The following is a 27,252-nucleotide window of genomic DNA, read 5'->3' on the forward strand; positions in this document are numbered from 1 at the left end:
ACATACACTCCAATTATACATATATTATGTGATATATGTTATAAACAGTCATGACTGTTGGGATCATATGCTGATAGCTAGTCATGACTACTTATAACATCTGTAATGTCATTATGACAGTGTTATGGAGCACTTATGTGACAGAGGGTGCATGGAAGGTGTAACCTAATATGCTTTACTCAGTGAAAAGGGCAGGAGAGGGACAGTGAGAGCAGGTTGATATTGTTTAAGGCTCCACATACTTTGCCAGTAGGTCCATAAGGTAACCCGGGGTGCTGGGGTCGGGCCTCAGAGGTGGGCCCATGACGAACTTGGCAGCGTGGGCCCAGTCTTTGTGCCAGCAGTGGGTGCCATCTGTACCCAGTCCTGCTGCTATGGGCTCTCCAAACACCACACGGCCTGTTGTGGCAAAAACATCCCCAAAACATGCACACATAACACAGAACACCATCCATGTCATGTTGAGCCTCTCTCTCACTCTCTCTGTCTCTGTCTGTCTGTCTCTCTCTCATTCTCTCTCACTCTCTCTGTCTCTGTCTGTCTGTCTCTCTCTCATTCTCTCTCACTCTCTCTGTCTCTGTCTGTCTGTCTCTCTCATTCTCTCTCACTCTCTTTGTCTCTGTCTGTCTGTCTCTCTCTCATTCTCTCTCACTCTCTCTGTCTCTGTCTGTCTGTCTGTCTCTCTCTCATTCTCTCTCACTCTCTCTGTCTCTGTCTGTCTCTCTCTCATTCTCTCTCACTCTCTCTGTCTCTGTCTGTCTGTCTCTCTCTCATTCTCTCTCACTCTCTCTGTCTCTCTCTGTCTCTGTCATTCTTTCCCACCCACAGTTCCTCCCAGCAGGCATTGTCAGGCCCCCTCACCATTTCTGCGTGCGTTGGACACCACCTTAGCAGCAGACTTGCTCATGACGTGGACAACATAGAGCGGGCAGTTGACAGCGTGGGCGATGGTGATGGCTCTCTGGGTGGCTTCAGCCTCCACCTCCTCAGGACGACACAACTCATGACCCTCCGGCCCTGTGATGCCCAGGGACAGCATCTTCTTAGCCCCCTGCCAAGTGAGAGAAGGTCAGTTTAAAAACTGCCCCCTAAATGCCAGATAAAATAAAAACTGCCTGTGTGACTCAGATAAACTTTTGTTACAAAAGGTTATACAAGCATGAGCATATGAGCATAGAATATTACACCATGACGCAAACAGGTTTTCCTCAGCTAGTGTTGAGGGAGGAAGCTGACATGTTACATGTTTTTTCAAACAGACAATGGTTTTATTACGAATACTACTCTATGGAAGTTTAGTTTCTAATCGTTTACATAAAAGTTATCTGTAAACTCACTCTAAACATGCTCACAATAAATGTATCTCCTGAATATTTTGTCACCACAAACAGACTACATATTGGTCATCTGCTGACCTCTAGTGGTTATTCTATAGACATCACCTTGGAAAAGAAAGTTAACAATTCAGAGCGAGAACATTTCAACCTGAATCAAACGGAAGTCGGTGTTGATCCTTGGACTTTTTGTGTAACTGATATTGTATTGAGTGAATACTGATTTTAGTATCATTTCAGGTTAACACCGACCCACCTGTTCAGCTAAAACAGAGGACAGTTACTGTAATGAACCTTGCCCCTTCAGACATTGACAAGGAACATACAAAATAAGAGTTAAGTAATAAGTCAAATAGTTTCCCCCTTAGTTAATCATTTATTGTGCTCTTTGCTTCCACATTGCAGCAGCATAAAAACATTCTCAGCAACATAACTTCATTTTCAAATGTGCGCAAGAATGAATGCCATAGAGGGGTAAAATGATCAATTATAAAATTATCAACAATGAAAGCTATGAACTGTAATTCCAGTGTCATGAGATTGCAAAACATGACACTGCAAAACAAGTTTGGTTTGGTTCCCGTACCTCATATGGAGGAATGAGATGAGCTACTGTCCATGTGCCTTTATGTAGGCCATGACACGTAAATGGTACTCTTATACTCATATATGAATTACATGACCAAATGACCGCCAATGATAAGGTTATGTTGGCTGTGTTCTAGGATGCACCTTGATGACACACATGACAAGGTACATGAGATGAATGGAGAGAACAGGGTAGACAAAGATGAAGAAGACTGTGTGTCTGTTTGCTGTGGGTTTTGTAATACTAGCATGTATGGTAAAACATCTTCATGTGTGATATGTTACTGTCAGACATTATGTGATTTGACATTCCATAGTTATGTTGGTGCTGCAATAGAATCAATGTGTGGGCTCCTTATTTACCAACATGGGCAAAGAGTCTCAAAGACAACACAACTAGACATCAATAGCTATCCACATCTGTGAAGATTTGAAAACAATGTTAACTAGTTCAAGCACATACTGTGCTGCATAGATAGATGAAAATATAGGTACTCTACTAATCTCAGAGGAAACATTTCTTACCAGTACCTTAGCCCACATTAGGTATTTCACACACTCATGGGACAAAGTATTTTATAACCAACGGTCAAATCTTACATCACCAAGAGTAGAACTTCATCATCTAGACTAGGATTGGATAGAGTTAGTTTTGCATGGCTTGGATAGAGTTAGTTTTACATGGCTTGGATAGGGTTAGTTTTACATGGCTTTGAGAGGTAGTTTTACATGTCTTGGATAGGATTATTTTTGCATGGCTTTGAGGGGTAGTTTTACATGGCTTTGATAGGGTTAGTTTTACATGGCTTGGAGAGGGTTAGTTTGACATGGCTTGGATAAGGTTGGTTTTGCATGGCTTGGATAGGGTTAGATTTGCATGACTTGGGTAGCGTTAGTTTTACATGGCTTGGATAGGGTTAGTTTTGCATGGCTTGGATAGGGTTAGTTTTGCATGGCTTGGATAGGGTTAGTTTTGCATGGCTTGGATAGGGTTAGTTTTGCATGGCTTGGATAGGGTTAGTTTTAAATGGCTTGGAAAGGGTTAGGTTTGCATGGCATGGATAGGATATGGTTAATTTTACATGGCTTGGATAGGGTTAGTTTTGCATGGCTTGGATAGGATTAGTTTAAAATGGCTTGGAAAGGGTTAGGTTTGCATGGCATGGATAGGATATGGTTAATTTTACATGGCTTGGATAGGGTTAGTTTTGCATGGCTTGGATAGGGTTAGTTTTAAATGGCTTGGAAAGGGTTAGGTTTGCATGGCATGGATAGGATATGGTTAATTTTACATGGCTTGGATAGGGTTAGTTTTGCATGGCTTGGATAGGGTTAGTTTTGTATGGCTTGGATAGGGTTAGTTTTAAATGGCTTGGAAAGGGTTAGGTTTGCATGGCATGGATAGGATATGGTTAATTTTACATGGCTTGGATAGGGTTAGTTTTGCATGGCTTGGAAAGGGTTAGGTTTGCATGGCATAGATAGGATATGGTTAATTTTACATGGCATGGATAGGGTTAGTTTTGCATGGCTTGGATAGGATTAGTTTAAAATGGTTTGGATAGGGTTAGTTTTGCATGGCTTGGATAGGATTAGTTTCACATGGCTTGGACAGAATTAGTTTTACATGGTTTGGGTAGAGTTTGTTTTACCTGGCTTGGACAGAGTTAGTTTTTCATAGCTTGGACAGGGTTAGTTTCACATGGCTTGAATAGGGTTAGTTTTACATGGCTTGGATAGGATTAGTTTTACATTTACATTTAAGTCATTTAGCAGACGCTCTTATCCAGAGCGACTTACAAATTGGTGAATTCACCTTCTGACATCCAGTGGAACAGCCACTTTACAATAGTGCATCTAAATCATTAAGGGGGGTGGTGAGAAGGATTACTTATCCTATCCTAGGTATTCCTTGAAGTGGTGGGGTTTCAGGTGTCTCCGGAAGGTGGTGATTGACTCCGCTGTCCTGGCGTCGTGAGGTGAGTTTGTTCCACTATTGGGGGGCCAGAGCAGCGAACAGTTTTGACTGGGCTGAGCGGGAACTGTACTTCCTCAATGGTAGGGAGGCGAGCAGGCCAGAGGTGGATGAACGCAGTGCCCTTGCTTGGGTGTAGGGCCTGATCAGAGCCTGGAGGTACTGCGGTGCCGTTCCCCTCACAGCTCCGTAGGCAAGCACCATGGTCTTGTAGCGGATGCGAGCTTCAACTGGAAGCCAGTGGAGAGAGCGGAGGAGCGGGGTGATGTGAGAGAACTTGGGAAGGTTGAACACCAGACGGGCTGCGGCGTTCTGGATGAGTTGTAGGGGTTTAATGGCACAGGCAGGGAGCCCAGCCAACAGCGAGTTGCAGTAATCCAGACGGGAGATGACAAGTGCCTGGATTAGGACCTGCGCCGCTTCCTGTGTGAGGCAGGGTCGTACTCTGCGGATGTTGTAGAGCATGAACCTACAGGAACGGGCCACCGCCATGATGTTGGTTGAGAACGACAGGGTGTTGTCCAGGATCACGCCAAGGTTCTTAGCGCTCTGGGAGGAGGACACAATGGAGTTGTCAACCGTGATGGCGAGATTTTACATGGCTTGAATAGGGTTTGTTTTACATGGCTTGGATAGAATTAGTTTTGCATGTAAGGGAATACCCCTCTGAAATGTACACAAATGAATGGAAACTTATTTGTACTGTAGGAAACATATACACGATGTTGCAAATGTCATATGGCAAATGCCAAGTGTCACACAGCAAAAATCCAATAGATGGCGAGCGTGCTCCACTGTACATTTTCATATTGCAAATGCACATCAAGTCAAGACCATAGGGTCAAATTTTGAAAATCAAATACTTATCACCCCCTTAAAAAGTGCTCCCTTTTTTCAAAATTCTTTCGATTTTTTTGTCAATTATACTTATATAACAACTGTATGAACATACCTTTGTCATATTTTATTTTCATATTTTTAAGCCATGAATCAACCTAGATGGTCTATTTGTCATGTATGATGAGAGAGAAGTGGGACTCCAAAATGACTCCAAAAATCCAAAATGACCCGGGGCACCACCTATTGGATGGGCACGGGTGGGGGGTGCTCCCTACCCAACCGTGAACCACTTGCACCCCCTTAAAGGCATTAAAAACAATTTTTTTAAGTGCTCCTGGTAACCCGTTCCAATCACCAGGCGCATGGTTGTCCATTTGCAATATGTTTCAATGGGCATTTACCATCACAAATTTGACATGCTCAAAAATACTGCAGGAATGCGATATTGGCTGGCCCGATGAACTCAGGATGGCCGGGCAGTGATTCTGGTTCCTCTTCTATGCTTGTTAGTGTTGATTTCAGAATATCCATTTGGTGATGGTCTATCACTGTTTAAACATATTTCAAATGGGAAAAAGTCAGCCAGCAAGTCACTGCCCATCGGTCAACGAGATATCATTCTGACACCACACCCACTTTTTCCAACTCGTTTAGAAGCCAACTATCACACATTTCAAAGCAGGCCCTTCACATAATAAAAACATAAAACACGTAGTTACGTTCTAGCTGCGGGTCCAGTTCTGACATTATGTGTAAAATCAAAACAAAACAAAAATTCAAAATCTAATTTTATTTGTCACATACACATGGCTAGCAGATGTTAATGCGAGTGTAGCGAAATGCTTGTGCTTCTAGTTCCGACAATGCAGTAATAACCAATGAGTAATCTAACCTAACAATTCCATAACTACGACCTTATACACACAAGTGTAAAGGGATAAAGAATATGTACATGAAGATATATGAATGAGTGATGGTACAGAACGGCATAGGCAAGATGCATTAGATGGTATCGAGTAGAGTATATCCATATGAGATGAGTAATGTAGGGTATGTTAACATAAAAGTGGCATAGTTTAAAGTGGCTAATGATAAATGCATTACATAAAGATGGCAAGATGCAGTAGATGCGTACAGTATAGCGTACAGTATATACATATGAGATGAGTAATGTATGTTATTTAAACATTATATTAAGTGGCATTGTTTAAAGTGTAGGCCTAGCTGAGGTGACCGATAGGTCATTTGGAGCCCAAGCTGCAACCTTAATTGGTACTGAAAATCCACATTTTCCGTGCGGTTCTATGGGGTCCTTGAATGAGCTAACGGACAGAAATGTTAGGGTCCGTCTCTATGGGCCCGAGGCGGTTTCAATGCACCTAGTCTTGGGACTCTGGGACTTTTCTAAATGTTGTCATTTTCGTGATTTTCAAAATGAATTGAAGTTATTGCAAATGTACAAGGCTTTACAAGGAACCTTCTAGAGCCACATAACTCACCGTGCACTATCGACTTGAGCTCTAGAACAGGTTTCTAAAGTGTCAGAGCTCTAGGTCTGACGGTTATTTGTAGTTCGAGCAAAAGTAACTATTGCAGGCTCTGTATTTCACTCCCACCTTGCGGTGTGTATGTGTGAGCTTTTCTTGGAAGTCTGATGGGAGAACTGACAGATTTACAGTTCATGAGGGTTACCTAATCACACATATGAAGTTTTGGAAACATCAGACCTTTTTAACCCTTCAAAACAGCCCCTATGACCCCAATTTAAGGCACTTCCGGTTGGCACAGGAAGCTACAAGTAAACAAATATCCTGATTGGGGTATGCTCTTACGGAATCCAGAATTTAAAGTCTTTACGTTAAGAATTGACTGATCTGCATAGGGTTGAATGCAGTGAGTTTCACAAACTGCAGGTTTGGTATATCGAAACACCTTTCGGGTGAATTTAATCAATTCCGGTTGCTCCAGGAAGCTTAGAATTGACACAGGTAGACCTCATATTGGCCTGATGGATTGTCATCGAAGACAGGTTCATAAGGTATTCATAACCCACATTGGCTGCAGGTTGAATTTAGGGGAGCAGACAATGTATTCCTATGGGTGAGATGTCATTGTGATCTGTGAGATGAAAAAACCCTGTTTTCACTGTTAAGGGTTAACGCCACACGGTAGGCTAGTTGAGAACAAGTTCTCATTTGCTATTGCAACCTGGCCAAGATAAAGCATAGCAGTGTGAACAGAAAACAACACAGAGTTATACATGGATTAAAAAATAAACAATAAACAAGTCAATAACATAGTAGAAAAAAATAATCTATATACATTGTGTGCAAAAGGCATGAGGAGGTAGGCAATAAATAGGCCATAGGAGTGAATAATTACAATTTAGCAGATTAACACTGGAGTGATAAATGATCAGATGAACATGTGCAGGTAGAGATACAGGTGTGCAAAAGAGCAGAAAAGTAAATAAAATAAAAACAGTATGGGGATGAGGTAGGTAAATTGGGTGGGCTATATACCGATGGACTATGTACAGCTGCAGTGATCGGTTAGCTGCTCAGATAACAGATGTTTAAAGTTGGTGAGGGTGATAAAAGTCTCCAACTTCAGAGATTTTTGCAATTCGTTCCAGTCGCAGGCAGCAGAGAACTGGAAGGAAAGGCGGCCAAATGAGGTTTTGGCTTTAGGGATTATCAGCGAGATACACCTGCTGAAGCTCGTTTGGAGGTTAGATAGCACAGTGTCCAAGGAAGGGCCAGAAGTATACAGAATGGTGTCATCTGCGTTGAGGTGGATCAGGGAATCGCCCGCAGCAAGAGCAACATCATTGATATATACAGAGAAGAGTCGGCCCAAGAATTGAACCCTGTGGTACCCCCATAGAGACTGCCAGAGGACCGGACAACATGCCCTCCGATTTGACACACTGAACTCTGTCTGCAAAGTAGTTGGTGAACCAGGCAAGGCAGTCATTAGAAAAACCGAGGCTACTGAGTCTGCCGATAAGAATATGGTGATTATTAACAGAGTCGAAAGCCTTGGCCAGGTCGATGAAGACGGCTGCACAGTACTGTCTTTTATCGATGGCGGTTATGATATCGTTTAGTACCTTGAGTGTGGCTGATGTGCACCCATGACCGGCTCGGAAACCGGATTGCACAGCGGAGAAGGTACGGTGGGATTCGAGATGGTCAGTGATCTGTTTGTAGACTTGGCTTTCGAAGATCTTAGATAGGCAGGGCAGGATGGATATAGGTCTGTAACAGTTTGGGTCCAGAGTGTCTCCCTCTATGAAGAGGGGGATGACCGCGGCAGCTTTCCAATCCTTGGGGATCTCAGATGATACGAAGGAGAGGTTGAACAGGCTGGTAATAGGGGTTGCGACAATGGCGGCGGACAGTTTCAGAAATAGAGGGTCCAGATTGTCAAGCCCAGCTGATTTGTATGGGCCCAGGTTTTGCAGCTCTTTCAGAACATCTGCTATCTGGATTTGGGTAAAAGAGAAGCTGGGGAGGCGTGGGCGAGTAGCTGCGGGGGGGGGCGGAGCTGTTGGCCGAGGTTGGAGTAGCCAGGAGGAAGGCATGGCCAGCCTTTGAGAAATGCTTGTTGAAGTTTTCGATTATCACGGATTTATCGGTGGTGACCGCGTTACCTAGCCTCAGTGCAGTGGACAGTTGGGAAGAGGTGCTCTTGTTCTCCATGGACTTCAGTGTCCAATAACTTTTTGGAGTTAGAGCTACAGGATGCAAATTTCTGCTTGAAAAAGCTGGCCTTTGCTTTCCTGACTGACTGCGTATATTGGTTCCTGACTTCCCTGAACAGTTGCATATCGCGGGGACTATTCGATGCTATTGCAGTCCGCCATAGGATGTTTTTGTGCTGGTCGAGGGCAGTCAGGTCTGGAGTGAACCAAGGGCTATATCTGTTCTTAGATCTGCATTTTTTTAACGGAGCATTCTTGTCTAAGATTTGAGGAAGTTACTTTTAAAGAATGACCAGGCATCCTCAAGTGACGGGATGAGGTCAATATCCTTCCAGGATACCCGGGCCAGGTGGATTAGAAAGACCTGCTAGCAGAAGTGTTTTAGGGAGCGATTGACAGTGATGAGGGGTGGTCGTTTGACCGCGGATCCGTAGCGGATTCAGGCAATTAGGCAGTGATCGCTGAGATCCTGATTGAAGACAGCAGAGGTGTATTTAGAGGGCAAGTTGGTCAGGATAATGTCAATTAGGGTGCCCATGTTTACGGATTTAGGGTTGTACGTGGGGTCCTTGATGATTTGTGTGAGATTGAGGGCATCTAGCTTAGATTGTAGGACTGCTGGGGTGTTTAGCATATCCCAGTTTAGGTCACCTAACAGAACAAACTCTGAAGCTAGATGGGGGGCAATCAATTCACAGATGGTGTCCAAGGCACAGCTGGGAGCTGAGGGGGGTCGGTAGCAGGCAGCAACAGTGAGAGACTTATTTCTAGAGAGATTCATTTTTAATATTAGAAGTTCGAACTGTTTGGGCATAGACCTGGAAAGTATAACAGAACTTTGCAGGCTATCTCTGCAGTAGATTGCAACTCCTCCCCCTTTGGCAGTTCTATCTTGACGGAAAGTGTTATAGTTGGGTATGAAAATCTCAGATTTTTTGGTGGCCTTCCTAAGCCAGGATTCAGACACGGCAAGGACATCAGGGTTAGCAGAGTGTGCTAAAGCAGCAAGTAAAACAAACTTAGGGAGGAGGCTTCTGATGTTGGCTTCTGATGCATAAAACCAAGGCTTTTTCGATCACAGAAGTCAACAAATGAGGGTGCCTGGGGACATGCAGGGCCTGGGTTTACCTCCACATCACCCGAGGAACAGAGGAGGAGTAGGATGAGGGTGCGGCTAAAGGCTATCAAAACTGGTCAACTAGAGTGTTGGGGACAAGGAATTAAAGGAACAGATTTATGGGCGTGGTAGAATATATTCAGGGCATAATGTGCAGACAGGGGTATGGTGGGGTGCGGGTACAGCGGAGGACAAGCCCAGGCACTGGGTGATGATAAGAGAGGTTGTATCTCTGGACATGCTGGTTGAGGTCACCGCATATGTAGGGGGGTGGGAGGTTGGACAAAGGAGGTATCAGAGGTGTGAGGAGTGGAACTAGGGGCTCCATTGTAAACTAAAACAATGATAACTAACCTGAACAATAGTATACAAGGCATATTGATATTTGAGAGAGACATACAGCAAGGCATAAAGTAATCGCAGGTCTTGATTGGGAGAGCTTGCTAAAACAACAGGTGAGACTACAACAGCTCGTCAGCTAAGACAACAACAGCAGGTAAAATGGCGATGACTAGGCAGAGAGGGTCGGATTAACTACACACAGAGCCTGAGTTCGCGGCTGGGGCTGACAGATAAAACATAAATAAACAGAATGTAGTACCGTGATTAATGGACAGTCCAGCAGGCATCAGCTATGTAGCCAAGTGATCATAGTGTGCAGGGGAAAGCAGTAGATGGAACAGGGAAGCCGCCACTACGCTAGCACGCGGGCGACACGGGTAGGGGGGGTCTGCTCAGACGGAGGCCGGTTGAAGGCACAGCGGATGGAGTATTCGTCGGCAGACCAGTCGTGGTGGTGCGGCGGGGGGCCATGTTGACAGAGAATCCAAGCCAAATGGCGAAAGAGGTATTGTAGAATTTAGTTTGCTAGCAGCCTGGCTCACGGCTAACTGGTGCTAGCTTCGTGGCAGTGGCGTTAGCCAAGGTCCAGAGTTTACAGCAAGGATCCAGTGGAGTATTGGGCTCTAGCCGTGTATGAGTGGGGTTCGGGCGAACAGCTGAGTAGGCCGGGAGGTGGGGAGGTGGGCCTCAGGGATAGCTTCGGTACTGGGTGCAAGCTAGCTGTGAAGATCAGAAGTAGTGGTCCAGGGATTAGGGCAGGAATCCGGCGTTGTTGTGGAGAGACAGTTCGATACTGGTAGACTGGCGAGTATTATCTAGGCTAAAAACAGGGTTGGCTGTGCAGAAGGTAAAAGCCGCTACCAGTGGCTAACAATGACTAAACAGCTTGTAGCTAATTAGCTGGTTAGCTTCTGAAGGTTCTTGAATGTATTCTAAAATTAAAAATAATAGAGATTCCGTATCACATTGGGTGAGGCAGGTTACCGGAAGGTATAATCAAATTAAAAATTGAAAATAGATTGAAAATAAATATGGGTCCAGTGAGTGGTTGGGCTGGCTGGGGACATGGCGATTCAGACAGTTAGCAGGCCTGTGCTAACAAGCTAACAGTTAGTAGGCCGGGGTTAAACAAGCTAGCAGTTAGCAGACCGGGGATAAATAAGCTAGCAGTTAGTAGACCGGGGCAGGCTAGCAGTTAGCAGGCCGGGTTAGCAAGCAAGCAGATAGCAGGGGCTATAAAGTTAGCCTTTGGGGGACGTGGGGTTAAGTCTGTTTTTGCCTCTTCGTGCGGTGACGTCGATAGACCGGTCGAGGAATTAGTAGGGTTCCAAGTAGCTCTAGGTAGCTAGCAGGCCTAGCTGGTTAGCATAATGGGCCTTCAGCGGGCGTCTCGCCTGAGGGGCCTGTTGGAGTCCTCAGGCAGATTATGTCAGTATTCCAGTCGTAGGGGATCTGCAGGGTTCCATGCCCCGTACCGGCTGTAGAAGGGGTCCGGATATTGTAGCCCAGGAGTATGCTTCGGTGGTAGCACAGGAGCTCTGGCTGGGCTAGCTTCAAGCTAAGTGGATGGAAACGCTAGCCAGGAGAGGTCATCCGGGGTTGCAGTTAGCTCGTTGTGAAGATCCAGATGAAAATGTTCAGTTTGCGGTGGGAATCTGGGGATAAAAATAATAGGTCCGTTATGCTCTGGTTAGAGTCACATTGTTCGAATTGGCGAGAGCTATTCGAGCTAAAGGTTAGCTGATGACCGCTGGCAATGATTTGCTGACTGATAGCTGGTAGTTAGCTGGCTAGCTACAGTTGAGAGATTTCAGATCAAAAGTAAATATAGATACTTTTGAATAAAAAAATGCAGATCCACGCTACATTGGGTGAGGCGGGTTGCAGGAGAGTTTTTAGATGTTGAGGTTTAGCAAAATATTTTAAAAGATATGCGAAGAAAATATATATACATATATATATACAAGGGACACGACAGGACAAAAACGTCTGACTGCTACGCCATCTTGGAACATTCCTGTGGTTGAATTGTCCTTCTAACCCTAACGGTTCCACCGCTGTCCCCCAAAAGCATCTGCAATTTAGGACCAGGCTTCATTATGGGCCTACTTTTTTTCACGGTAGCTGCACTCAGGGTGAGCTACAGTCAAGCGGGGCATCTCGTTGAACTCGGCACGGCCTAGAGACTATGGTGATGCCATTTTTAGTGTTGATTTCAGTCTGTCATTTCGGTGATGGTTCATCACTGTTGAAACATATTGCAAATGTACAAAAGTCAGCGTCCATCAGTCATTTAGATATCATTCTGGCACCAAACTTATACCACCTGATACCAGACCTACTTTTTCCAACTTGTCTAGAAGCCAACTATCACATATTTCAGAGCAGGCCCATAATTCACAGCGCCTTCATTTTAAACCATAATAAAAACGTTAAACACATGTTCTAGCTGCGGGCCCAGTTCTGACATTATGTGTAGGCCTATGTGAGGCAGCCCTGAATCTGAGTTTTTGCTCGATTGGTCATTTGGTGCCCGATCAATTACCTTAATTGGTGCTGAAAATCCACTTTTTCCGGGCGTTGCTACGGGGTCCTTGAATGAGCTATCGGACAGAAGCGTTGGGGTCCATTTCTATGGGCCGAGGCGGTTTCAATGCACCTAATCTTGTGACTCTGGAACTTTTCTAAATGTCGTCATTTTCATGATGGTCAAAATGAATTGAAGTTATTGCAAATGTACGAGGCTGTTTCTTGGTCTGAGAACCTTCTAGAGCCACATAACTCACCACACACTATTGACTTGAGCTCAAGAACAGGTTTCTAAAGTTTCAGAACTCTAGGTCTGACGGTTCTTTGATAGTTAGAATGAAGGTAACTATTGCAGGCTCTGTGCGTCTGCAAGCCCCACACTGTGTCACTTCATCCTTGCTGTGTGTGTGTATGTGTGAGTTTTTCTTGGAAATCTGATGGAAGACATGCCTGATTTACAGTTCATGAGGGTTCCCTAATCACACATATGATGTTTTGGTAAGGTCTGACCTTTTTAACCCTTCGAAACTGCCACTATGGTCCCAATTTAAGGCAATTCCGGTTGACACAGGAAGCTGAAAGTGAAAAACATATCCTCCTTGGGGTAGGCTCTTACAGAATTTTGAGTTTTAAGTCTTTACGTTAAGAATTTACTGATTTACAGAGGGTTGAATGAGTGTGTGTGAATTCAGAAAATCACAGAAATCTCACATAGCTCCGAAACCCACCTTAACAGATTTGTCTGAATACGCCGCAACTGGATCTGTAACTTTTTTGGGGAAAAAACACATTTCTTTGAGCATCACCAATTGTACATTGTACGATTTCTCTTAAATTCTGATAGATAAATGGCTGGTCCTTTTTTTCCTGATACCGTACGTTCATGTACTTTGACGTGAAGTAATCAAATTAGAGCTCTATTTTCGTTTTTTGACCTTTAATCCCAGGATAATGCCCTTAACTCAAAACGTGTTGAGGCCTCGACGCCAATCTTGTTTCTGGGCTAACTACCCATTATGCCAAACCTATGCTCACCAAGTTTCGTCTTTGAAGTCTTTTCCGTTTAGGAGAAATGGCCATATCGTGATTGGTGATGTTTTGTACATTTGCAATAAGATTACATTCACCATCTGGTGGAATTTACCGAGACAGCGGAAAAATGGCCAAAATTTGAAAAATGTATAAAGATGGAATGTCCAAGAGACTTCGTTCGATGACTTCCTGGAAGATCTGGCCCCGGTGCACGGCCCACCGCCGTCTGCGAGTTTTAGAAACATTTGCGGATGTCTAGTAGTTTGGAGTTTCTCATCAATCATACAGCAAATACCTGAAAGTGCCCTTCATGTATGGCATGGATATGGTTAGTTTTGCATTGTTTGGATAGGGTAAGTTTTACATTGCTTGGACAGAGTTAGTTTTACATGGCTTGAATAGGGTTAGTTTTGCATGGCTTGGTTGGGGTTAGTTTTACATGGATTGGATAGGGTTTGTTTTACATGGCTTGCATAGTGTTAGTTTTACATGGATTGGATAGGGTTTGTTTTATACAGCTTGGATAGTGTATGTTTTACATGGATTGGATAGGGTTTGTTTTACATGGCTTGGATAGTGTATGTTTTACATGGCTTGGATAGGGTTAGTTTTGCATGGCTTGGACAGAGTTAGTTTTGCATGGCTTGAATATGGTTAGTTTTATATGGCTTGGATAGGGTTAGTTTTACATGGCTTGGATAGGGTTAGTTTTAAATGGCTTGGATAGGGTTAGTTTTAAATGGCTTGGATAGGGTTAGTTTTACATGGCTTGAATAGTGTATGTTTTACATGGCTTGGATAGGGTTATATTTGCATGGCTTGGACAGAGTTAGTTTTACATGACTTTGATAGGGTTAGTTTTGCATGGCTTGGATAGGGTTCGTTTTGCATGGCTTGGATAGGGTTATTTTTTCATGGCTTGTGTCACGCCTTGGTCTTTGTATTTTGTGTTTTCGTTATATATTTGGTTAGGCCAGGGTGTGACATGGGTTTATGTATTGTATTTTCGTATTGGGGTTTGTAGTATTTGGGATTGTAGCTGATTAGGGGTGTGTGTGGTAAATAGGTTTGGCTGCCTGAGGCGGTTCTCAATCAGAGTCAGGTGATTCTCGTTGTCTCTGATTGGGAACCGTATTTAGGTAGCCTGGGTTTCGCTTTGCATTTCGTGGGTGATTGTTCCTGTCTCTGTGTCAGTTTCACCAGTCAGGCTGTAATAGGTTTCGTTCCGTTTGTTGTTTTGTATTTATTTAGTTATTCATGTATAGTTCGTTTGTTTGTTTCACTAATATAAACATGAGTAACCTACACGCTGCATTTCGGTCCGACTTTCTTGCGACAAACGAAGAACGCCGTTACAGAATCACCCACCACACACGGACCGAGCAGCATGTTAACAGGCAGGAGCTACACGAGAGGCAACAGAAGCAGCTTCAGTGGGAGAGGCTACACCATTTGGAGAATTGGACATGGGAGGAAGAACTGGACGGAAAAGGACCCTGGGCTCAGCCTGGTGAATATCGCCGCCCCAAGGAGGAATTAGAAGCGGCTAAAGCAGAGAGGCGCTGGTATGAGGAGGCAGCACGGCGATGTGGATGGAAACCCGAAAAGCAGCCCCAAAAATTTCTTGGGGGGGGGCTATCAGGGAGAGTGGCTGAGTCAGGAGACAGACCTGAGCCAACTCTCCCTGTTTATTGTGAAGAGCCAAGGAGGAGACCAGAACCAGTGTTGGAGGTGAGCGAAGCAGAGACTGTGAAGGAGTTAATGGGGAAATTGGAGGAGAGATTAATGAGGGAGTTGCTAGTTTGGTGCTTTAGGTACAATATTCGTCCGACGGAGTGTGTCAGGGATTTAATGGCACCTGGGTCAGCGCTCCATACTAGTCCTGAGGTGCGTGTTAGTCGGCTGGTGAAAAGTGTGCCAGCCTCACGCACTAAGCCTCCTGTGTACCTACCTAGCCTTGCACGTCCTGTGCCAGTCCTGCTCTCAGGCTCTCCAGTACACCTTCACGGTCCAGTCCATCCTGTGCCACCTTCACACACCAGTCCTCCGATGGTAGCTCCCCGCACCAGGCTTCCTGTGCGTGTCCTCTATCCAGTACCACCTCCACACCCCAGCCCTCCGGTAGCAGCTCCCCGCACTAGGCTTCCTGTGCGTGTCCTCGGCCCAATACCACCAGTGCCAGCACCACGCATCAGGCCTTCAGTGCGCCTCGCCTGTTCAGCGCAGCCAGCGCTTTCTCCCTCTCCTGCCTGTATGGAGCAGCCAGAGCTGCCAGCCTGCATGGAGCAGCTAGAGCTGCCAGTCTGTATGGAGCAGCTAGAGCTGCCAGTCTGCAAGGAGCTGCCAGTCTGCATGGATCGTCCAGATCTGCCAGTCAGCCAGACTCTTCCAGATCTGCCAGTCAGCCAGACTCTTCCAGATCTGCCAGTCAGCCAGACTCTTCCAGATCTGCCAGTCAACCAGACTCTTCCAGATCTGCCAGTCAACCAGACTCTTCCAGATCTGCCAGGCAGCCAGACTCTTCCAGATCTGCCAGTCAGCCAGACTCTTCCAGATCTGCCAGTCAACCAGACTCTTCCAGATCTGCCAGTCAACCAGACTCTTCTAGATCTGCCAGTCAACCAGACTCTTCCAGATCCGCCAGTCAGCCAGGATCTGCCAGATCTGCTAGTCAGCCAGGATCCGCCAGTCGGCCAGGATCTGCCAGTCAGCCAGGATCCGCCAGTCAGCCAGGATCTGCTAGTCAGCCAGGATCCGCCAGTCGGCCAGGATCCGCCAGTCGGCCAGGATCCGCCAGTCAGTCAGGATCCGCCAGTCAGCCAGGATCCGCCAGTCAGCCAGGATCTGCCGGATTCAACTACCTGGCTGGGCTTCATCTCAGTACTGGGCTTCTTCTCGGTACTGGGCTTCTTCTCAGTACTGGGCTTATTCTCAGTCCCGAGCTGCCCCTCAGTCCCGAGCTGCCCCTCAGTCCAGAGCTGCCCCTCAGTCCCGAGCTGCCCCTCAGTCCCGAGCTGCCTCAGTCCCGAGCTGCCCCTCAGTAATGAGCTGCTCCTCTGTTATGTAGGGTTCTGGGTGAGGACTATTCGGCCATGGTCGGCGGTGAGGGTGGATTATCCCAGGACGCAAAGGGGAGGAACAATGACATTTATGAAGTGGGGTCCACGTCCGGAGCCGGAACAGCCACCATGGACAGACGCCCACCCGGACCCTCCCTATGGTTTTGAGGTGCGTTCGGGAGTCCGCACCTTGGGGGGGGGGGGGTTCTGTCACGCCTTGGTCTTTGTATTTTGTGTTTTCGTTATATATTTGGTTAGGCCAGGGTGTGACATGGGTTTATGTATTGTATTTTCATATTGGGGTTTGTAGTATTTGGGATTGTAGCTGATTAGGGGTGTGTGTGGTAAATAGGTTTGGCTGCCTGAGGCGGTTCTCAATCAGAGTCAGGTGATTCTCGTTGTCTCTGATTGGGAACCGTATTTAGGTAGCCTGGGTTTCGCTTTGCATTTCGTGGGTGATTGTTCCTGTCTCTGTGTCAGTTTCACCAGTCAGGCTGTAATAGGTTTCGTTCCGTTTGTTGTTTTGTATTTATTTAGTTATTCATGTATAGTTCGTTTGTTTGTTTCACTAATAAACATGAGTAACCTACACGCTGCATTTCGGTCCGACTTTCTTGCGACAAACGAAGAACGCCGTTACAGCTTGGGCAGAGTCCATTTCATATGACTTGGATAGGGTTAGTTTTGCATGGTTTGCATAGGCTTAGTTTAACATTGCTTGGATAGGGTTAGTTATGCATGGTTTGGATAGGGTTAGTTTAACATTGCTTGGATAAGGTTAGTTTGACATGGCTTGGATAAGGTTAGTTTTGCATGGCTTGGTTGGGGTTAGTTTTACATGGCTTGGATAGGGTTTGTTTTACATGGCTTGATTGAGGTTAGTTTTACATGGATTGGAAGGGTTTGTTTTATATAGCTTGGATAGTGTAAGTATTACATGGATTGGATATTGTTTGTTTTATATGGCTTGGATAGGGTTATATTTGCATGGCTTGGACAGAGTTAGTTTTACATGGCTTGGATAGGGTTAGTTTTGCATGGCTTGAGTTGTGTATGTTTTGTATGGCTTGAATAGGGTTTGTTTTGCATGGCTTGGATAGGGTTAGTTTTGCATGGCTTGGACAGAGTTAGTTTTACATGGCTTTGATAGGGTTAGTTTGACATGGATTGGACATGGTTTTACATGTCTTGTATAGGGTTAGCTTTGCATGGCTTGGATAGGGGTAGATTTGCATGGCTTGGATAGGGGTAGATTTGCATGGCTTGGATAGGGTTAGTTTTGCATGGCTTGAATAGGGTTAGTTTTGCATGGCTTGGATAGGTTTCGTTTTACATGGCTTGGATAAGGTTAGTTTTACATGGCTTGGATAGGGTTAGTTTTACATGGCTTGGATAGGGTTAGTTTTACATGGCTTGGATAGGGTTAGTTTTACATGGCTTGGATACGGTTAGTTTTACATGGCTTGGATAGGGTTAGTTTTACATGGCTTGGATAGGGTTAGTTTTACATGGCTTGGATAAGGTTACTTTTACATGGCTTGGATAAGGTTAGTTTTACATGGATTGGATAGGGTTAGTTTTACATGGCTTGGATAAGGTTAGTTTTACATGGCTTGGATAGGGTTAGTTTTACATGGCTTGGATAGGGTTAGTTTTACATGGCATGGATAGGGTTAGATTTACATGGCTTGGATAGGGTTAGTTTTACATGGCAAGGATAGGGTTAGTTTTACATGGCTTGGATAGGGTTGGTTTTACATGGCTTGGATAGGGTTGGTTTTACATGGCTTGGATAGGGTTAGTTTTACATGGCTTGGATAGGGTTAGTTTTACATGGCTTGGACAGGGTTCGTTTTAAATGGCTTGGATAGGGTTAGTTTTACATGGCTTGGATAGAGTTAGTTTTAAATGGCTTGGATAGGGTTAGTTTTACATGGCTTGGATAGGGTTAGTTTTAAATGGCTTGGATAGGGTTCGTTTTAAATGGCTTGGATAGGGTTAGTTTTACATGGCTTGGATAGAGTTAGTTTTACATGGCTTGGATAGGGTTAGTTTTACATGGCTTGGATAGGGTTAGTTTTAAATGGCTTGGGTAGGGTTAGTTTTACATGGCTTGGATAGGGTTAGTTTTACATGGCTTGGGTATAGTTAGTTTTACATGGCTTGGATGGAGTTTGTTTTAAATGGCTTGGATAGGGTTAGTTTTACATGGCTTGGATAGAGTTAGTTTTAAATGGCTTGGATAGGGTTAGTTTTACATGGCTTGGATAGGGTTAGTTTTAAATGGCTTGGGTAGGGTTAGTTTTACATGGCTTGAATAGTGTATGTTTTACAAGGCTTGGATAGGGTTATATTTGCATGGCTTGGACAGAGTTAGTTTTACATGACTTTGATAGGGTTAGTTTTGCATGGCTTGGATAGGGTTCGTTTTGCATGGCTTGGATAGGGTTATTTTTTCATGGCTTGGGCAGAGTCCATTTTATATGACTTGGATAGGGTTATATTTGCATGGCTTGGACAGAGTTACTTTTACATGACTTGAATAGGGTTAGTTTTGCATGGCTTGATTCAGGTTGGTTTTGCATGGTTTGGATAGTGTTAGTTTTACATTGCTTGGATAGGGTTAGTTTTGCATGGCTTGAGTTGTGTATGTTTTGTATGGCTTGAATAGGGTTTGTTTTGCATGGCTTGGACAGAGTTAGTTTTACATGGCTTTGATAGGGTTAGTTTGACATGGATTGGACATGGTTTTACATGTCTTGTATAGGGTTAGTTTTACATGGCTTGGATAGGGTTAGATTTGCATGGCTTTCATAGGGTTAGTTTTACATGGCTTGAATAGGGTTAGTTTTGCATGGCTTGGATAGGTTTCGTTTTACATGGCTTGGATAAGGTTAGTTTTACATGGCTTGGATAAGGTTAGTTTTACATGGCTTGGATAGGGCTAGTTTTACATGGCTTGGATAGGGCTAGTTTTACATGGCTTGGATAGGGTTAGTTTTACATGGCTTGGATAGGGTTAGTTTTACATGGCTTGGATACAGTTAGTTTTACATGGCTTGGATAGGGTTAGTTTTACATGGCTTGGATAGGGTTAGTTTTACATGGCTTGGATAGGGTTAGTTTTACATGGCTTGGATAGGGTTAGTTTTACATGGCTTGGATAGGGTTAGTTTTACATGGCTTGGATAAGGTTCCTTTTACATGGCTTGGATAGGGTTAGTTTTACATGGCTTGGATAAGGTTAGTTTTACATGGCTTGTATAGGGTTAGTTTTACATGGCTTGGATAGGGTTAGTTTTACATGGCTTGGATAGGGTTAGTTTTACATGGCATGGATAGGGTTAGATTTACATGGCTTGGATAGGGTTAGTTTTACATGGCTTGGATAGAGTTCGTTTTAAATGGCTTGGATAGGGTTAGTTTTACATGGCTTGGATAGGGTTAGTTTTAAATGGCTTGGATAGGGTTAGTTTTAAATGGCTTGGATAGGGTTAGTTTTAAATGGCTTGGATAGGGTTAGTTTTAAATGGCTTGGGTAGGGTTAGTTTTACATGGCTTGGATAGGGTTAGTTTTACATGGCTTGGATATAGTTAGTTTTACATGGCTTGGATGGAGTTAGTTTTAAATGGCTTGGATAGGGTTAGTTTTACATGGCTTGGATAGGGTTAGTTTTAAATGGCTTGGGTAGGGTTAGTTTTACATGGCTTGAATAGTGTATGTTTTACAAGGCTTGGATAGGGTTATATTTGCATGGCTTGGACAGAGTTAGTTTTACATGACTTTGATAGGGTTAGTTTTGCATGGCTTGGATAGGGTTATATTTGCATGGCTTGGACAGAGTTAGTTTTACATGACTTTGATAGGGTTAGTTTTGCATGGCTTGGATAGGGTTCGTTTTGCATGGCTTGGATAGGGTTATTTTTTCATGGCTTGGGCAGAGTCCATTTTATATGACTTGGATAGGGTTATATTTGCATGGCTTGGACAGAGTTACTTTTACATGACTTGAATAGGGTTAGTTTTGCATGGCTTGATTCAGGTTGGTTTTGCATGGTTTGGATAGTGTTAGTTTTACATTGCTTGGATAGGGTTAGTTTTGCATGGCTTGAGTTGTGTATGTTTTGTATGGCTTGAATAGGGTTTGTTTTGCATGGCTTGGACAGAGTTAGTTTTACATGGCTTTGATAGGGTTAGTTTGACATGGATTGGACATGGTTTTACATGTCTTGTATAGGGTTAGCTTTGCATGGCTTGGATAGGGGTAGATTTGCATGGCTTGGATAAGGTTAGATTTGCATGGCTTTCATAGGGTTAGTTTTACATGGCTTGGATAGGTTTCGTTTTACATGGCTTGGATAAGGTTAGTTTTACATGGCTTGGATAAGGTTAGTTTTACGTGGCTTGGATAAGGTTAGTTTTACATGGCTTGGATAGGGTTAGTTTTACATGGCTTGGATAGGGTTAGTTTTACATGGCTTGGATACAGTTAGTTTTACATGGCTTGGATAGGGTTAGTTTTACATGGCTTGGATAGGGTTAGTTTTACATGGCTTGGATAGGGTTAGTTTTACATGGCTTGGATAGGGTTAGTTTTACATGGCTTGGATAAGGTTCCTTTTACATGGCTTGGATAGGGTTAGTTTTACACGGCTTGGATAAGGTTAGTTTTACATGGCTTGGATAGGGTTAGTTTTACATGGCTTGGATAGGGTTAGTTTTACATGGCATGGATAGGGTTAGATTTACATGGCTTGGATAGGGTTAGTTTTACATGGCTTGGATGGGGTTAGTTTTACATGGCTTGGATAGGGTTAGTTTTACATGGCTTGGATAGGGTTAGTTTTATATGGCTTGGATAGGGTTAGTTTTACATGGCTTGGATAGGGTTAGTTTTAAATGGCTTGGGTAGGGTTAGTTTTACATGGCTTGAATAGTGTATGTTTTACAAGGCTTGGATAGGGTTAGTTTTACATGGCTTGGATATGGTTAGTTTTACATGGCTTGGATAGAGTTAGTTTTAAATGGCTTGGACAGGGTTAGTTTTACATGGCTTGGATAAGGTTAGTTTTACATGGCTTGGATAGGGTTAGTTTTACATGGCTTGGATAGGGTTAGTTTTACATGGCTTGGATATGGTTAGTTTTACATGGCTTGGATAGGGTTAGTTTTACATGGCTTGGATAGGGTTAGTTTTACATGGCATGGATAGGGTTAGATTTACATGGCTTGGATAGGGTTAGTTTTACATGGCTTGGATAGGGTTAGTTTTACATGGCTTGGATAGGGTTAGTTTTACATGGCTTGGATAGGGTTAGTTTTACATGGCTTGGATAGGGTTAGTTTTACATGGCTTGGATAGGGTTTATTTTACATGGCTTGGATAGAGTTAGTTTTAAATGGCTTGGACAGGGTTAGTTTTACATGGCTTGGATAGAATTAGTTTTACATGGCTTGGATAGAGTTAGTTTTAAATGGCTTGGATAGGGTTAGTTTTACATGGCTTGGATAGGGTTAGTTTTACATGGCTTGGATAGGGTTAGTTTTACATGGCTTGGATAGGGTTAGTTTTATATGGCTTGGATAGGGTTCGTTTTGCATGGCTTGGATAGGGTTAGTTTTGCATGGCTTGGGCAGAGTCCATTTTATATGACTTGGATAGTATGTTTTACATGGCTTGGATAGGGTTATATTTGCATGGCTTGGACAGAGTTAGTTTTACATGACTTTGATAGGGTTAGTTTTGCATGGCTTGGATAGGGTTCGTTTTGCATGACTTGATTCAGGTTGGTTTGGCATGGTTTGGATAGTGTTAGTTTTACATTGCTTGGATAGGGTTAGTTTTGCATGGCTTGAGTTGTGTATGTTTTGTATTGCTTGAATAGGGTTTGTTTTGCATGGCTTGGATAGGGTTAGTTTTGCATGGCTTGGACAGAGTTCGTTTTACATGGCTTTGATAGGGTTAGTTTGACATGGATTGGACATGGTTTTACATGTCTTGTATAGGGTTAGCTTTGCATGGCTTGGATAGGGGTAGATTTGCATGGCTTGGATAAGTTTAGATTTGCATGGCTTTCATAGGGTTAGTTTTACATGGCTTGAATAGGGTTAGTTTTGCATGGCTTGGATAGGTTTCGTTTTACATGGCTTGGATAAGGTTAGTTTTACATGGCTTGGATAAGGTTAGTTTTACATGGCTTGGATAGGGTTAGTTTTACATGGCTTGGATAGGGTTAGTTTTACATGGCTTGGATAGGGTTAGTTTTACATGGCTTGGATACGGTTAGTTTTACATGGCTTGGATAGGGTTAGTTTTACATGGCTTGGATAGGGTTAGTTTTACATGGCTTGGATAGGGTTAGTTTTACATGGCTTGGATAAGGTTCTTTTACATGGCTTGGATAGGGTTAGTTTTACATGGCTTGGATAAGGTTAGTTTTACATGGCTTGGATAAGGTTAGTTTTACATGGCTTGGATAGGGTTAGTTTTACATGGCTTGGATAGGGTTAGTTTTCCATGGCATGGATAGGGTTAGATTTACATGGCTTGGATAGAGTTTGTTTTGCATGGCTTGGATAGGGTTAGTTTTACATGGCTTGGATAGGGTTAGTTTTACATGGCTTGGATAGGGTTAGTTTTATATGGCTTGGATAGGGTTAGTTTTACATGGCTTGGATAGGGTTAGTTTTAAATGGCTTGGGTAGGGTTAGTTTTACATGGCTTGAATAGTGTATGTTTTACAAGGCTTGGATAGGGTTATATTTGCATGGTTTGGACAGAGTTAGTTTTACATGGCTTGGATAAGGTTAGTTTTACGTGGCTTGGATAAGGTTAGTTTTACATGGCTTGGATAGGGTTAGTTTTACATGGCTTGGATAGGGTTAGTTTTACATGGCTTGGATACAGTTAGTTTTACATGGCTTGGATAGGGTTAGTTTTACATGGCTTGGATAGGGTTAGTTTTACATGGCTTGGATAGGGTTAGTTTTACATGGCTTGGATAGGGTTAGTTTTACATGGCTTGGATAAGGTTACTTTTACATGGCTTGGATAGGGTTAGTTTTACAAGGCTTGGATAAGGTTAGTTTTACATGGCTTGGATAGGGTTAGTTTTACATGGCTTGGATAGGGTTAGTTTTACATGGCATGGATAGGGTTAGATTTACATGGCTTGGATAGGGTTAGTTTTACATGGCTTGGATGGGGTTAGTTTTACATGGCTTGGATAGGGTTAGTTTTACATGGCTTGGATAGGGTTAGTTTTATATGGCTTGGATAGGGTTAGTTTTACATGGCTTGATAGGGTTAGTTTTAAATGGCTTGGGTAGGGTTAGTTTTACATGGCTTGAATAGTGTATGTTTTACAAGGCTTGGATAGGGTTAGTTTTACATGGCTTGGATATGGTTAGTTTTACATGGCTTGGATAGAGTTAGTTTTAAATGGCTTGGACAGGGTTAGTTTTACATGGCTTGGATAAGGTTAGTTTTACATGGCTTGGATAGGGTTAGTTTTACATGGCTTGGATAGGGTTAGTTTTACATGGCTTGGATAAGGTTAGTTTTACATGGCTTGGATAGGGTTAGTTTTACATGGCTTGGATAGGGTTAGTTTTACATGGCATGGATAGGGTTAGATTTACATGGCTTGGATAGGGTTAGTTTTACATGGCTTGGATAGGGTTAGTTTTACATGGCTTGGATAGGGTTAGTTTTACATGGCTTGGATAGGGTTAGTTTTACATGGCTTGGATAGGGTTAGTTTTACATGGCTTGGATAGGGTTTATTTTACATGGCTTGGATAGAGTTAGTTTTAAATGGCTTGGACAGGGTTAGTTTTACATGGCTTGGATAGAATTAGTTTTACATGGCTTGGATAGAGTTAGTTTTAAATGGCTTGGATAGGGTTAGTTTTACATGGCTTGGATAGGGTTAGTTTTACATGGCTTGGATAGGGTTAGTTTTACATGGCTTGGATAGGGTTAGTTTTATATGGCTTGGATAGGGTTCGTTTTGCATGGCTTGGATAGGGTTAGTTTTGCATGGCTTGGGCAGAGTCCATTTTATATGACTTGGATAGTATGTTTTACATGGCTTGGATAGGGTTATATTTGCATGGCTTGGACAGAGTTAGTTTTACATGACTTTGATAGGGTTAGTTTTGCATGGCTTGGATAGGGTTCGTTTTGCATGACTTGATTCAGGTTGGTTTGGCATGGTTTGGATAGTGTTAGTTTTACATTGCTTGGATAGGGTTAGTTTTGCATGGCTTGAGTTGTGTATGTTTTGTATTGCTTGAATAGGGTTTGTTTTGCATGGCTTGGATAGGGTTAGTTTTGCATGGCTTGGACAGAGTTCGTTTTACATGGCTTTGATAGGGTTAGTTTGACATGGATTGGACATGGTTTTACATGTCTTGTATAGGGTTAGCTTTGCATGGCTTGGATAGGGGTAGATTTGCATGGCTTGGATAAGTTTAGATTTGCATGGCTTTCATAGGGTTAGTTTTACATGGCTTGAATAGGGTTAGTTTTGCATGGCTTGGATAGGTTTCGTTTTACATGGCTTGGATAAGGTTAGTTTTACATGGCTTGGATAAGGTTAGTTTTACATGGCTTGGATAGGGTTAGTTTTACATGGCTTGGATAGGGTTAGTTTTACATGGCTTGGATAGGGTTAGTTTTACATGGCTTGGATACGGTTAGTTTTACATGGCTTGGATAGGGTTAGTTTTACATGGCTTGGATAGGGTTAGTTTTACATGGCTTGGATAGGGTTAGTTTTACATGGCTTGGATAAGGTTCCTTTTACATGGCTTGGATAGGGTTAGTTTTACATGGCTTGGATAAGGTTAGTTTTACATGGCTTGGATAAGGTTAGTTTTACATGGCTTGGATAGGGTTAGTTTTACATGGCTTGGATAGGGTTAGTTTTCCATGGCATGGATAGGGTTAGATTTACATGGCTTGGATAGAGTTTGTTTTGCATGGCTTGGATAGGGTTAGTTTTACATGGCTTGGATAGGGTTAGTTTTACATGGCTTGGATAGGGTTAGTTTTATATGGCTTGGATAGGGTTAGTTTTACATGGCTTGGATAGGGTTAGTTTTAAATGGCTTGGGTAGGGTTAGTTTTACATGGCTTGAATAGTGTATGTTTTACAAGGCTTGGATAGGGTTATATTTGCATGGTTTGGACAGAGTTAGTTTTACATGACTTTGATAGGGTTAGTTTTGCATGGCTTGGATAGGGTTCGTTTTGCATGGCTTGGATAGGGTTATTTTTCATGGCTTGGGCAGAGTCCATTTTATATGACTTGGATAGTATGTTTTACATGGCTTGGATAGGGTTATATTTGTATGGCTTGGACAGAGTTACTTTTACATGACTTGAATAGGGTTAGTTTTGCATGGCTTGATTCAGGTTGGTTTGGCATGGTTTGGATAGTGTTAGTTTTACATTGCTTGGATAGGGTTAGTTTTGCATGGCTTGAGTTGTGTATGTTTTGTATTGCTTGAATAGGGTTTGTTTTGCATGGCTTGGATAGGGTTAGTTTTGCATGGCTTGGACAGAGTTCGTTTTACATGGCTTTGATAGGGTTAGTTTGACATGGATTGGACATGGTTTTACATGTCTTGTATAGGGTTAGCTATGCATGGCTTGGATAGGGGTAGATTTGCATGGCTTTCATAGGGTTAGTTTTACATGGCTTGAATAGGGTTAGTTTTGCATGGCTTGGATAGGTTTCGTTTTACATGGCTTGGATAAGGTTAGTTTTACATGGCTTGGATAAGGTTAGTTTTACATGGCTTGGATAGGGTTAGTTTTACATGGCTTGGATAGGGTTAGTTTTACATGGCTTGGATAGGGTTAGTTTTACATGGCTTGGATACAGTTAGTTTTACATGGCTTGGATAGGGTTAGTTTTACATGGCTTGGATAGGGTTAGTTTTACATGGCTTGGATAGGGTTAGTTTTACATGGCTTGGATAAGGTTCCTTTTACATGGCTTGGATAGGGTTAGTTTTACATGGCTTGGATAAGGTTAGTTTTACATGGCTTGGATAGGGTTAGTTTTACATGGCTTGGATAGGGTTAGTTTTACATGGCATGGATAGGGTTAGATTTACATGGCTTGGATAGGGTTAGATTTACATGGCTTGGATAGGGTTAGTTTTACATGGCTTGGATAGGGTTAGTTTTACATGGCTTGGATAGGGTTAGTTTTATATGGCTTGGATAGGGTTAGTTTTACATGGCTTGGATAGGGTTAGTTTTAAATGGCTTGGGTAGGGTTAGTTTTACATGGCTTGAATAGTGTATGTTTTACAAGGCTTGGATAGGGTTATATTTGCATGGTTTGGACAGAGTTAGTTTTACATGACTTTGATAGGGTTAGTTTTGCATGGCTTGGATAGGGTTCGTTTTGCATGGCTTGGATAGGGTTATTTTTTCATGGCTTGGGCAGAGTCCATTTTATATGACTTGGATAGTGTATGTTTTACATGGCTTGGATAGGGTTATATTTGCATGGCTTGGACAGAGTTACTTTTACATGACTTGAATAGGGTTAGTTTTGCATGGCTTGATTCAGGTTGGTTTTGCATGGTTTGGATAGTGTTAGTTTTACATTGCTTGGATAGGGTTAGTTTTGCATGGCTTGATTTCTGTATGTTTTGTATGGCTTGGATAGGGTTAGTTTTGCATGGCTTGGATAGGGTTAGTTTTGCA

The 27,252-nt window shown here is 43.1% G+C and overlaps 1 protein-coding gene across 5 annotated transcripts in view; it reads right to left on the bottom strand.

Annotated features, from left to right (window-relative positions):
• LOC135520383 (dihydropyrimidinase-like) overlaps positions 1-27,252 on the bottom strand; it is a 75,627-nt gene that overhangs the window by 31,298 nt on the left and 17,077 nt on the right. For all 5 annotated transcript variants that reach the window (XM_064945896.1, XM_064945898.1, XM_064945897.1 and 2 more), the window contains exons 4-5: positions 862-1,051; positions 243-399 (exon numbers count right to left, since the gene is read on the bottom strand). In XM_064945896.1, coding sequence (XP_064801968.1) covers positions 243-399; positions 862-1,051 — 347 coding nt within the window. The remainder of the gene's footprint in view (positions 1-242; positions 400-861; positions 1,052-27,252) is intronic.

Source organism: Oncorhynchus masou, chromosome 29 (assembly GCF_036934945.1).
Source record: "Oncorhynchus masou masou isolate Uvic2021 chromosome 29, UVic_Omas_1.1, whole genome shotgun sequence".
Lineage (NCBI taxonomy): Eukaryota > Metazoa > Chordata > Actinopteri > Salmoniformes > Salmonidae > Oncorhynchus > Oncorhynchus masou.